General features: G+C 34.6%; 1 protein-coding gene across 1 annotated transcript in view; it reads right to left on the minus strand.

Annotated features, from left to right (window-relative positions):
- Positions 1 to 10,218: 10,218 nt before the first annotated feature.
- The window catches only part of SNX2 (sorting nexin 2), a 57,518-nt gene continuing 52,657 nt past the window's right edge, over positions 10,219 to 15,079 (minus strand). Inside the window, exon 15 of the mRNA XM_060008959.1 lies at positions 10,219 to 14,704. Within this exon, the coding sequence (XP_059864942.1) occupies positions 14,654 to 14,704 (51 nt within the window). The 3' untranslated portion in view covers positions 10,219 to 14,653. The remainder of the gene's footprint in view (positions 14,705 to 15,079) is intronic.

Genomic DNA, 15,079 nt, shown 5'->3' on the forward strand with positions numbered 1-15,079 from the left:
TAGGATATTCCATCCATAAACAACAGAATACACTTTCTTCTCAAGTGCCCATGGAACATTCTCCAGGATAGATCATATCTTGGTTCACAAATAAAGCCTTGGTAAATTTAAGAAAATTGAAATTATATCAAGTAGCTTTTACAACCACAACACTATGAGACTAGATATCAATTACTGTAAAAACTACAAACACATGAAGGCTAAATAATACACTACTAAATAACCAAGAGATCACTAAGGAAATCAGAGGAAATCGAAAAATACCTAGAAACAATTACAAAGAAAACACAAAGACCCAAAACCTATGGAATGCAGCAAAAGCAGTTCTAAAAGGGAAGTTTATAGCAATACAATCCTACCAGAAGAAACAAGAAATATCTCAAATAAACAACCTAACCTTACACCTAAAGCCATTAGAGAAAGAAGAACAGAAAATACCCAAAGTTAGCAGAAGGAAAGAAATCATAAAGGGCAGATCAGAAATAAATGAAAAAGAAATGAAGGAAACAATAGCAAAGATCAATAAAACTAAAAGCTGGTTATTTGAGAAGATAAACAAAATTGATAAACCATTAGCCAGACTCATCAAGAAAAAAAGGGAGAAAACTAAAATCAAAAGAATTAGAAATGAAAAAGGAGAAGTAAAAACTGACACTGCAGAAATACAAAAGATCTTGAGAGATTACTACAAGCAACTCTATGCCAATAAAATGGACAACCTGGAAGAAATGGACAAATTCTTAGAAAAGCAAAACCTTCTGAGACTGAACCAGGAAGAAATAGAAAATATAAACAGACCAATCACAAGCACTGAAAATGAGACTGTGATTAAAAATCTTCCAAAGACAAAAGCCCAGGACCAGATGGCTTCACAGGCAAATTCTATCAGACATTTAGAGAAGAGCTAACACCTATCCTTCTCAAAATCTTCCAAAATATAGCAGAGGGAGGAATACTCTCAAACTCATTCTATGAGGCCACCATCACCCTGATATCACAACCAAAGATGTCACAAAAAAGGAAACTACAGGCCAATATCACTGATGACCATAGATGCAAAAATCCTGAACAAAATACTAGCAAACAGAATCCAACAGCACATTAAAAGGACCATACACCATCACGTGGGGTGTCTCCCAGGAATGCAAGGATTCTTCAATATATGCAAATCAATCAATGTGATAAACCATATTAACAAATTGAAGGAGAAAAACCATATGATCATCTCAATAGATGCAGAAAAAGCTTTTGACAAAATTCAACACCCATTTATGATAAAAACCCTCCAGAAAGTAGGCATAGAGGGAACTTACCTCAACATAATAAAGGCCATATATGACAAACCCACAACCAACATCATTTTCAATGGTGAAAAACTGAACCCATTTCTTTAAAATCAGGAACAAGGTAAGGTTGTCCACTCTCACCACTATTATTCAACATAGTTTTGGAAGTTTTAGCCACAGCAATCAGAGCAGAAAAAGAAATAAAAGGAATCCAAATCGGAAAAGAAGAATTAAAGCTATCACTGTTTGCAGATGACATGATACTATACATAGAGAGAATCTTAAAGACGCTACCAGAAAACTACTAGAGCTAATCAATGAATCTGGTAAAGTAGCAGGATACAAAATTAATGCACAGAAATGTCTTGCATTCCCATACACTAATGATGAAAAACCTGAAAAAGAAATTAAGGAAACACTCCTATTTACCATTGCAACAAAAAGAATAAAATACCTACCTAAGGAGACAAAAGACCTGTATGCAGAAAACTATAAGACACTGATGAAAGTAATTAAAGATGATACAAACAGATGGAGAGATATCCCATGTTCTTGGATTGGAAGAATCAACAATGTGAAAATGAGTACACTACCCACAGCAATCTACAGATTCAGTACAATTCCTATCAAACTATCAATGGCATTTTTCACAGAACTAGAACAAAAAATTTTACAATTTGTATGGAAACACAAATGACCCTGAATAGCCAAAGCAATCTTGAGAAAGAAAACGGAGCTGGAGGAATCAGGCTCCTGGACTTCAGACTCTACTACAAAGCTACAGTAATCAAGACAGTATAGTACTGGCACTAAAACAGAAATATAGATCAATGGAACAGGATAGAAAGCCGATATAAACCCATGTACCTATGGTCACCTTATCTTTGATAAAGGAGGCAAGAATATACAATGGAGAAAAGACAGCCTCTTCAATAAGTGGTGTTGGGAAAACTGGACAGCTACATGTAAAAGAATGAAATTAGAACACTCTCTAACACCACACACAAAAATAACATCAAAATAGATTAAAGACCTAAATGTAAGATGAGACACTATAAAAGTCTCAGAGGAAAACAGGCAGAACTCTCTATGACATACATCACCGCAAGATCCTTTTTGACCCACCTCCTAGAGAAATGGAAATAAAAACAAACAAATGGGCCCCAATGAAACTTAAAAGCTTTTGCACAGCAAAGGAAACCATAAACAAGATGAAAAGACAACTCTCAGAATGGGAGAAAACATTTGCAAATGAAGCAACTGACAAACGATTTATCTCCAAAATATACAAGCAGCTCATGCAGCTCAATATCAATAAAACAAACAACCCAATCCAAAAATGGGCAGAAGACCTAAATAGACATTTCTCCAAAGAAGATATACAGATTGCCAACAAACACATGAAAGAATCCTCACCATCACTAATCATTAGAGAAATGCAACTCAAAACTACAATGAGGTATCACCTCACACCGGTCAGCATGGCCATCATCAAAAAATCTACACACTATAAATGCTGGAGAGGGTGTGGAGAAAAGGGAACCTTCTTGCACTGTTGGTGGGAATGTAAATTGATACAGCCACTGTGGAGAACAGTATGGAGGTTCCTTAAAAAACTACAAATAGAACTACCATATGATCCAGCAATCCCACTACTGGGCATATACCCTGAGAAAACCATAATTCAAAAAGAGTCATGTACCAAAATGTTCATTGCAGCTCTATTTACAATAGCCCAGAGATGGAAACAACCTAAGTGTCCATCATCAGATGAATGGATAAAGATGATGTGGCACATATATACAATGGAATATTACTCAGCCATAAAAAGAAACGAAATTGAGTTATTTGTAATGAGGTGGATAGACCTAGAGTCTGTCATACAGAGTGAAATAAGTCAGAAAGAGAAAGACAAATACTGTATGCTAACACACATATATGGAATTTAAGAAAAAAAAAAATGTCATGAAGAACCTAGGGGTAAGACAGGAATAAAGACACAGACCTACTAGAGAATGGACTTGAGGATATGGGGAGGAGGAAGGGTAAGCTGTGACAAAGCGAGAGAGAGGCATGGACATATATACACTACCAAACGTAAGGTAGATAGCTAGTGGGAAGCAGCCGCATAGCACAGGGAGATCAGCTCGGTGCTTTGTGACTGCCTGGATGGGTGGAATAGGGAGGGAGGGAGGGAGGGAGACGCAAGAGGGAAGAGATATGGGGATATATGTATATGTATAGATGATTCACTTTGTTATAAAGCAGAAACTAACACACCATTGTAAAGCAATTATACTCCAATAAAGATGTAAAAAAAAAAGAGAATGAAATCTTGTCAAGTGAGACAACATGGATGGAACTCGAGGGCATTATGAAATAAGTCAGACAGAGAAAGACAAATACCATATAATCTCACTTATATGTGGAATCTAAAGCAAACAAACAAACAAAAACCAAGCTCACAGATACAGAAAACAGATTAGTGGTTGCTGGACATGCGGGCAAAATGGGTTAGGGAAGTCAAAAGGTACAAACTTCCAGTTACAAAATAAATGTTATGCAGACGTATAATTGTTAACAATATAGTTAATAATACTGTATTGCAAATTTGAAAGTTGCTTAGAGAATAGATCTTAAAAGTTCTCATTGGAAGAAAAAAAAGTTTTGTAACTATATATGGTGACTGATGGTGATAATCATTTCACAATATATACAAATGTAGAATCATTATATTGTAGATGTGAAACTAATACAATCTTATATGTCAATTATACCTCAATTAAAAAAATTTTTAAAAAAATGAAAAATAGAACTGCCATATGACCCAGCAATCCCACATCGGGGTATATATCTGAATAAAAATTTTAAAAAACCCATTAATTTGAAAAGATACATGCATTCCTATGTTCATTGTAGCATTATTACAATAGTCAAGATATGGAAGCAACCTAAGTGTCTATCAATAGATTAATGAATAAAGATGTCATATATGTATATATATGTGTGTATATATGTATACATATACATACATACGATGCAATAATACTCAGCCATAAAAAGGAATGAAATCTTGACATTTGTGACAACATGTATGACCCTGGTGGGCATTATGCTAAGTGAAAATAAAGTAAGACAGAGAAAGACAAACACTGTATGATATCACTTATATGTGGAATCTAAAAAAGAAAACGAATGAACAAATGTAACAATCCAATAAAAGACTCACAGGTACAGAGAACAAACTCATGGTTACCAGAGGGGATGGGGATGCGGAGATGAAAAAAAAAAAGGTAACTATGTGAGGTAATAAATGCTAATTAGTTTGATTGTGGTGATCATTTCACAATGTATATTTATATAAAACCATCACATTCACCTTTAATGTATATAATTTTTGTCAATTAGACCTCAATAAAGCTGGACAAACATTTTTTTTTAGTTTGACAGAGCTTCCAATCAGCTTTCAGTTCCCACTGCTAATGTTGAGAAGATATCCAAGGAGTAACAAATAGCTGAGCAAAGCATCTAACATGGGAGAGAAATAAAAATAATTGAGAAAACAGAAACAAGGAGTAAAAAACTTTAAAAAAGTAAACTATCACTAATATCCTCAGAGAGATACAGGAAGACATTGCACCTATGAAACAAGAACAGAAAGCTACTTAATAATAGGATCAGAAAATAAGAGTACACTCAGAGAGTAGAACAAAGTTCAGAGAGTAGAACAAAATAACAGATGCAAAATAACAAAGAACAATAACATCATCAGTCGAGGACATCCAATATTCAAATAATGAATCTTCCAGAATGAGAAGAGAGAATATAGAAGGGAGGAAATCATGAGTGAAATAACTCAAGAAAACGTCCAGAACTGAATATCGTGTTTGCAGACTGAAAGCACCCACACATGATGAAAACAGATATATACTATAGCAAATCCGTATGAGATTTAGAACACTGGAGATAAAAGAGATCCTATATTCTGGAAAGGGGTGGTGGTGAGGGGACAATTCATATACAAAAGATCAGAAAACAGAATGGCTTTGGAATTCTCAACAGCAACACTGGAAGGTACAAGACAATGGAGCAATGTCTTCAAAATTCTAGAGAAAATGATTTCAAACATATAATGAGTCAATTTTCCTTAATCCTTGATAATTTAAGTCTTGAGTATAGTTTCTATGCATCATTTTCAGGAACCTACTCTGTATATCTACCAAAATGAAAGAATAAATCAAGAAGGAGGAAAATGTGGGGTATACAGAACAGGAAATACAACCCTGGGGAGAAGCAAAGGGAATCTTCAGGATTGTCTGTGCAACAGGCATAAAAACGTAACCAGTCCAGACCGGAGCAAACTGACTCAAGAGGCAGACATTCTGAGGGCTACTTTCACAATGCTTTCTGCCATATCTTCTTTTTAACCTAAGAAACTACTAGAGAATATACTATTCCAACACAAGAGAATAAACCAAGAAGGAGGAAGGCATGAAACCCAGGATATAAGGAATGGATCCCAGGAGAAATGTAAGGTCAATTCCACAGCTGAGAGCAAGGCAAATCCAGAGACACAACAGACCCAGAGCACCAGTTCAGAGAAAGCAGAAGTCCTCAGTAGAGAGAGTCCTAAGGAAAGCAATTGGAATTGTTAAATTACCTGATCTGAGTGATCTTGTGGGAAATGTACTAAGAGACTGTAGGAAGACATGGAAAAAATTAGCAAGATTAAAAAGAAAACAAGCACCAACCAAATGAAAAAAATCAAGGCATGTTCTACCTCAGGGAAAAAAAATAGGAAAGTCATTGAAAAAAAGGAAACTCTGAGAAACTGTTACAACCAAGAGGAGCAGAAGGAGACATGACAACTAAATGTAATGTGGTCTTTTGGATGGAATCCTGGAAGAGAAAAAGGACATTAGGCAAAAACAAAGGAAATCTGAATTAACTATGGACTCTAGCTAATAAAAATGTAACCGTATTGGTTCATTAATTATATAACAAATGTACTATACTGTTAATAATAAGGGAAACCAGGTATAGAGTATATGGTAACTCTGTATGTACTACCTTCACAATTTTTCTGTAAATTTAATATTGTTCTAAAGTTTATTTTTTAAAAAAGAAAATCACAATTAAATATACGATCACTCTCAGCAGTGAGCAATATTTGTAAAGGCATAAAAATGCAAATATTGATTACTGATTTAACCAAAAATTTTGACTGCATTGAAGTGGGAGATGAGTGTATGAAGCAGACGGATGGCAGACTAAGAGAAATAAACTCTCATTTCCCATAAAAAAGATAAGTGGATGATGTCTAAAATTGGTGATTCAAATGATAGCAGGATATGTATTTTACTTAGAAATGTGAAGTATTTAAATGGCAGAAGAAACAGCTAAGAGTAGAAAGAGGTTATCTTTGAGGAAAAGGACTGGGGAAATTGCAGTTTGTGGGGCACAGAAACACTGTATTTTATTAATTAGCCTTTCCAATGCTAGTTTAGTTTTCAGACTATGTCCATGTAGTGATTTGATGAGATAAACATTAATCTAAAAATCAGAAGATTAAAGTCGAGTTTTATCTGCTGATATGCAAAAAGCTTTCAATACTTTAGCAAATCAAAAAGTAAATTAAAGGAATCCGCAGAAATTAGCTTCATCGCACTACGAAAGAGCTCTACGCAGTTGTCATATTGATAGTTATTCTTTTAAAAAAGTGGCAATACACTAAATATTAATGTCATTTCTGAAACTTAGGTTTCCTCCTTTGACCACTTTCTTCATTCTTATTTCCTCATTACAAGAAAAACGATTCTTTCACCTCACCACATCTACATTCCCCAATTTGTGCCTGTCACCTCATTTGCCTTCATCTCCTTTTAGTCATTTAAATTATTTCAAAATCCCTTCCCCCTTGACTTTTCTCACACACACCAACAATCCCTAATCTCGAATGAATCCAACAATCTGTTTTAAGTCCTGCTTTTTCATGGCTGAAAAAAAATGATACTTTCTTTGTTTGGCTTCATTTTATTTATTTTAAAATATTTATTTGGCTGTGCTGGGTGTTAGTTGTGGCACACAGGATCTTCATTGCCGCATGTGGGATCTTTTTTAGTTGTGGCATGTGGGATCTAGTTCCCTGATCAGGGATCGAACCCGGGCCCCTGCATTGGGAGTGTGGAGTCTTAACCACTGGACCACCACAGAAGTCCCTTGGTTGGCTTCATTTTATTATTTAAAATATTTATTTATTTTTGGCGGCACCAAGTCTTAGTTACAGCACATGGGATCTTTAGTTGTGGCATGCAGACTTCTTAGTTGTGGCATGCAGACTTCTTAGTTGTGGCATGTGGACTCTTAGTTGCAGCATGCGGGATCTAGTTCCCCAACCAGGGATCCAACCTGGACCCCCTGCATTGGGGGCGCAGTGTCTTACCCCTTGGACCACCAGGGAAATCCCTTGGCTTCATTTAAATTCCTGATTTCCAAACTTATTTGAAAGTCAGTACTCATCCATAGCCCTCTTACCCTTCTCGATTTGTTTTCAAACATCTACCATTTTTCTTTGTGTTTTCTAAACATCTACCATTTTTCTTTGGCCCCCAATCTCTTCTTTGGCTTTTTTGCTGATATCATTCCCTGATGATGGCTTAATTTCCTATTTCACTACGAAAATAAAAGCATTCAGGCATTGTTTCCAAATATATCTTTCTTTCCTTTCCTTTTTGTTTGGAGGAAGAAACATCCATACTTTTTTCCTGAGGCTCCTTCCATCTACCTGACTTCTTCACTTCCATTCTTCCCTTAGATGTTAGTTGTACATGGAATTTTGTCCTCAGTAGGCTGATCACATTCTATTTGTTTTCTGAGAAGGCATTCATTAACAATCATGGTTTTAAGGGATCAAGCATGTTCACATTTCTAAGTTGATGGTGCAATACCTAGCCCTGCCTATGTTTTCATATATTTTCATCTTGAATGTCCAAAGGTACATCAAAAACAACATGGGGGGAGGCTGGGATTAGCAGATGCAAACTATTACATACGGAATTGATAAACAACAAGGTCCTACTGTATAGCACAAGGAACTATATTCCTGTGATATATCCTGTGATAAACCATAATGGAAAAGAATACAAAAGACTATATATAACTGAATCACCTTGCTGTACAGCAGAAACTAACACATTGTAAATCAACTATACTTCAATTAAAACTACAACATGCCTGTATAACTTTCTGCAAATCTGTACCTCCTATATTATCTCAGTTAATCAAAGCAGCAGTATCCTAAGTCATCAAAGCCAGAAATCGGGGCATTATTGTTCTTTCCTGATACCCAATCCATTGCTTCAGTGCCTGACACAGTTGAGACTGAACAAATATCTACTGAATGAGTGAATGAAGGAATGACACTTGTCCATTCTTATTTCCATCTCCCTAAAGTATCTTTTCCTACTTCCACTGCAGTGTCAGGCCCTCACCATCAGTTGGCTGTATGACTGGTGTTCCATCAATTGCTGTCATGATCTTTTTATTCTCCATGTTTTTTCTTCATTGATTACTACTTCCCTTAGTCTGCAGCATATTCAAGCCTCTTACATGTGTTTGTGTGTGGAAACAAACTTCTTTCCCTAAGCAATTGCTACATTTCTATCTCACCCTTCTTTCCTTTGTCCCCAAGCTTCTTTAAAGGTCTCTAGGTTTCTGACAAGGCTCATTTAACTAGAGTATCTTTGTAGTGGGGGGCAGTTCTAAACTTTTGCTGGCTGAATAAAAACGGATTTTGACTGCAAGCATTCTTCCCCTCCACCTCCGATCCTCAGCCTCAGGGCTCTAAGAGCAGGTCTCAGGGGCAGACTGTTCTTAGAAGGATCCCTTCTGGTAAGCCCAACTAGATCCCAGTCAAATATACACCCATTGCTTTGAAGAAGCCATAAAGACTGGTAAAATAATCAAAATGCAGGTACTTTGTTCAGACTAAGTATTCAGTAAACACTTACTGGATGCATAATAGCTAATATTTATTAAGCACATGCTACTGCTGAGAAATTCACATCAATCAGCTTAATCCCCTGAAGGAGCACCTGAACAGTACTATTATTACTTTCCATTTTACAAATAAGGAAACTAAGTTTTAGAGAAAAATAACTTGCTCAAAGTCAATGATGTAGATCCTTGAGCCAGGGTTCAAACTGTCAGGCAGATGCGTAACTGTATTTTTAATCACCCCATTACACTCTCTTGGCTGTACCATACTAGGTTTTACAAGAAGTAACAAGGGCATAGTCATTCCTCAAGAAGCATACAGACTCCTCAAAGCAGAAAGACAGCTATAATGCAAGGTAGACATTGGTAAGCCCAATCTGAAAGGTGCCAAGTACTAGAGTCCAGCTGAGAAACCCACAGGTTCCTTGCTTCCTTCTAGTTAGGAGACTAAAAAGGATATATGGAAGATGTGGACTTTAAAGACTGGATAGGATTTAACCAATTGCTGGTAAAGGGGAAAAAGATAACTCAGACAAGGTAACATCAACAGCACTGAGCCAGAAAAGGACAGAGCATGCTCACAAGACAGGGGCATCATCTGATTAGAGCCAAGGGTGGGTGAAGGCAAGGGGGTAGGATCAAGACAGGAAAAGTGGTTTGAAACCAGATTCTGGATAATTTGGACTTTATCACGATCACAAGATCTTGTGGAGAGAAAAAGTAGAAATGAAAAGGGAACAGATTTCAGAAACATAATCAACTCAAGTTGGTCTTGGCAAAAAAATGACACCTAAGCAACGTAACTGAAAACATAAGCATTTTGCTTTGTCCCAGTTACAAGAGGCTGAGAAACATTTTTAACTGAAATTTAGAAAATAAGGTTGGTTAAAAAGCCTCCTGTCATGCATAAACATGCACATTTATGTACACACATAAATCCACACACACTTATACACACATATAGTGAGAAGAGTTGAAATAAAGATCTAGGAAATAAATACAGGTTAAAATCAAGATAACTCGAGACTTGACTATGGAAGCAATAAGGTAGCAATTTATTGTTCAGTTTTGTTAAACTCTGTCTGATTTTTTAAACAGTTACATATATATAAATTTTAAATAGAACTTTTTCTCAAAGTAGTCCCTTAAGGCAGTTTATCCCATTAACTGGTCTTAAAAAAAATAGTTTTCTGTTTATTAACACGGGGGCAGCTTCACCTTAATTGTCCTTAATTACAAAGTTTCCATTTGACCCAGTTAATTAAGAAAAATACTTTAAAATATTCAATTTTTTGAGAATTAAAAAAAGACTATGTGACAAGAGAAAGGAAGATGAGGATTTTTAATTTCTTCATGTGCATTAAAAGATTAGAGCAATCCATAACTTTCCTGTTTTGTATAATCTTCTATTCTTAGCCACTTCTGAAGTAACAGTTTGAAGAAATAAATTCTCTGTATACCAAAGGACTTCCTAGAATTCTATGTTAATGATTAGAAGAGGAATCTCAAGAAGTTTATCATACATTTTCAAGGAAGAATGTTCACAGACGATTAACAGATTTAAGAGGAAAAATCAGATCATAATGACTTAAGCTCTGAATTTGCTTATCTGTAAAATAAGGAAGTTGTACTATAGTCTCTATGTTTCCATCAGGCAATAAAGCACTACCACTTGTTCACAGTAGATACTGAGTGACCACTGCTTGCAGAGCACTGTGCTATAAAGTCTTGCACCTGAATTGTACTTGCTTTTTTTTTTTTGTACTTGCTTTTGAGAGCAACACCTACTAGTCCCTTTTATTTAGTTTTGAATTCTTCACAGGATTTGGGATGGTAAATAACAAACAGCTGTTGGATTCACTCCCCATTTCCAGTTCCACGGCATTGTCTACATCTGCACTGTCCAAAATCATAGCCAGTAGCCACATGTGACAACTGATCACTTAAAATGTGGCTAGTCCGAACACATATATGATGAAAGTGTAAAATACACACTGGATATTGAAGACTTAGTACAAAAAAGACTAAAATATCACAGTAATTTTTAATATATTGGATTACATGTTAAAATATTTTGGAGCTACTGGGTTAAAAATTAAAATTAATTTTACCTGTTTCTTTTACTCTTTAAAATCTGGCTATAGAAAAATTTTATATTACGTATGTGGCTCATGTTATATTTCCATTGGTCTAAACTCTAAGGACCACATCCACAGATCGCCATGACATCTCTTCATGGCCTTGATTACAAAGGCAGAGTAAGCAACAATTTTAATACTACTCTTTTAATTCCCCTCTTCTTGCTGTTTCTGTGTCTGGCCAACCATTTACCTTCATTATTACTTGAAACTACATCCTTCACTATGAGGATTAGAAATGAAACTTATTTGATTCCGGATTTTGGATAAGTGATGGTGATTCTATTCTTTTTTTCAATACTTTGAAAGAGACTCCATCACAAAGAGAGACAGTGTAACATATACATTTCCTGCTAGTGGATATGGAAATGCAACCAAAGATCTGAAGCTAGTGACTGCACTTCCTTTTTCGAGCTGTTATCTTCTCTCCTACCAGCGACCTTCGACCTTCCTTCCTTTAAAACAGGATGAATTTTGCTCATCCTATATAGTTCTGACTCTTGTTAATCACATGACTATCCATGCAGGGAGCCATAACAAGAAAGTGAAGTAGACATTTAGCTTTATAACTAGTCACATGCTTTAGGGGAAAAAAAAAAGAGTCTTTATAATTCCCTTAGACATCAAGAAATATTTTTTAAAGGGATATAATCATCTTCCTTCTTTACTCATCTGATTTCCTTCCTTTAAAGAAACCTGATTTATTAAGAGGCTTATTTATTTTATATTTAAAAACCACTTATGAAACAATTTGTACAAGGAATTTGTAAAACTTTGCTATATCTGAATAATAAAATAAAAAGGCTTAAAGAATAGCAACAATGAAACCAGGGTATTTTGACACTAGTATAAATATATATATGTATAAAACAAGATGAATAGTTGAAAAAACCTCATCAAAAAATACAATAAAAAAACTTACTTTACATTTTAGAAATCATATTTTTACACACATTTATTTTGCTTTAGCCTTGTTTTACTTTATTAATAGAAGGTGGTTTTGATTAGGATTTGATTCTCTAATAGAATATTTATACTGAAGTTTGATATTTTAAACAACATATTTTAAAGTAGAAAGGCACTTCAGGAATCAGTTTTATATTGTTTTATAGATGTGTCACGCAGCTACTGAGTGATAAGAGACTGAACACAAGTATGTTGACTCCAAGTTCAGCTTGTTCCACTGTACTATGCTGCCTTAGTCCTTCTTTAACTTTTATCCGGTTAAAGAAAAAAAAATTAAAATTCAGACCTTTATAACTAAAAGATTATGTTATCAGCACTATTAATGCTCTTGTTGTTCTATTTATTTGGAATGAAAGTATTCTAGTAAGATGAATAAGAGATATGAAGGTTGATGGGTGGAGATAGGTGTAGTGTTGAAGAAAGTAAATCCTGTTAAAATGTACATAGGTATCAGAAGTTCATATAATATACTTGAAATTTCCAACAGCCTCTTTATCTTTTAGTAAAGGTTGTTAAGGGGAATGAAATCTGGAATGGATTCAGGTCTGTTACTCTCTTCAGCTTGATCAAGTCTGAAAATATTTATTATTTTATTTGGAGGTACTGACTGTTATTACACATGTACCACAGCAGAATGGATGATTTGGGCTTGAATAACTAAATTATCCTATGTGTAAGCATAACCTATGTACCTAATACTAGCTCATCTTCCCAGTAAGCCTATATTTTTGCTCAGTATTAACAGGACAACAAGATAGGATCTGATACATATTAATAGGAATTACTCATTTCTTAAACGTATCTAAGTTACCTCCAACAGAAGCAACAACAGAAGACTATACTATTTCTGCTTCAATTTCTCCTTCTTCTCAAGACAGCAAACATTATTTTGCATCACTCAGGATTTTTTTTTCCCTGTTCAATTCATCAAGTCTTTATTATTCCCTATTATGTATCAAGCATTCTTCTGGGTACCAGGATCATAAATATGAACAACACCTACAGTAGGCCTAAAATTTCAACTAAAATAAGTGGAAGCAAACATATCTGAGGATACTCTGATATATTAATTGTATCCAGTGCGCTGCTAGAAAGGACTCAGTTACACATAAAACATTCTACTCTTCTGGAAGGGAGATACAGTTGTTAAGCCTGAGAAGAGGGGCATCTTTAAGAATACTTTTTAAAAAATGGAAATAACTGATCCCAGTTACAACTAAACTTTCATCAACATTAAGGGTTATATAATTGCCATCTAAACAGGATGCAGAAATAGGTGAGATGGCTGCCAAAGACAAATTTCATTTTACTTCAAATTTCCTTTGCACTATCCTTGGTTATTCATCAAATCACAGGGTATTTTAGCATGGCACTATTCTTTGTCAATGATAACCACAGATGATCTACTTTTAGTTTAAAACAAAAAACAAAGGAAAGGCAAGGAATAAATTAAATATATGCAAAGTCTTGGACTTTGAAGATAATAGAAAATGAGCAAAATCCACAGGACCTGTAACAGAAACATCTACTTTTTCCTAATTCTTAAGTTGGGCACTTATAATAGGAATGGATAAAAACAAGCAAACACAATTATTTACTCCCTTACTCAAGACAAGAGCACTCCCCAAAGTTGAACCAAGAGATAAAAAAACTTAATTAACCTTCCTTCTTTGAATCATTTAATAATGAAAGAGTTCAGTTTTTTTGTGAATTAAAAAAATTAGTGATCATAGCATCACCTATATACATCTAAAAGAAAATGTTTCTTCCTATTAAAATGCTTTTAAAAGATCCCTAATATGTTTACATACCCAAATAATCTGTTACTAATACTTCACAAGGAATATCATTTTATTACTGTAATCACAAAATCATCATTTCCGTACAGGAATGTATAAGTGAACATTAATCAATGCACTGATAATTCACTTCATAAAGAGGGCGAACACACTACAGAACATATTGTAAAGAAAAAAATATTGTAAAATTTTCTGGCCTTGCAGTGCACTTTTTAGTGCAAGTATTTAAGACACAATAGTGTTCAATTCAGCAAAGTATTGCAGAACGTCATGCCACAGTCCACTTAATTCAAAGAGGGTCAGGACATGCAGCTTGTAATAAAATGTCAGAATATATATTTATAAAAAACCACATGTAATTCATAAAATATATAGTGGTTTATTTAGATGGTTTTAGATGATTTCACTATGGAATTCTGCATAACTGGAACAAGCATCCAAGATCTTCTTAACAGGAATAACCTTCTTGCTACGCAATGGCTTTGGCCTCAGGTAGAAATGCCTCCCAGTATTTTATCAGCTGTGGATGATAACAAAAAATAAAAGACATTCTCATAATCTTTTTGTCGTTTATAATAATATATCCTGTGAAGCATTTAAAAAAAATCTATACAAATAGCTAACAATGATTAACATTTACTAAAGTCTGGTTCTTAAAGGGATCATCTAAATTCCCTTATATTAAGTCTGTCAATATAATTCATATATAAATTATTTTAAAATATTAATTACTCCTGGGTAATTTTAGTTTTTGATGTAAGAAAAAAAATTTTTTAATACTGAAAAACTTAAAGATTTCTTTATGAATTGTATATATAGGAACAGTTTGTTAGTATAAGTTAAATAAGATTACCTTAAATAATAAAACTGCAATGAGCTTTTCCAATATAAAGTG

This window comes from Delphinus delphis, chromosome 3 (genome assembly GCF_949987515.2).
Source record: "Delphinus delphis chromosome 3, mDelDel1.2, whole genome shotgun sequence".
In the NCBI taxonomy this organism is placed as follows: Eukaryota; Metazoa; Chordata; class Mammalia; order Artiodactyla; family Delphinidae; genus Delphinus; species Delphinus delphis.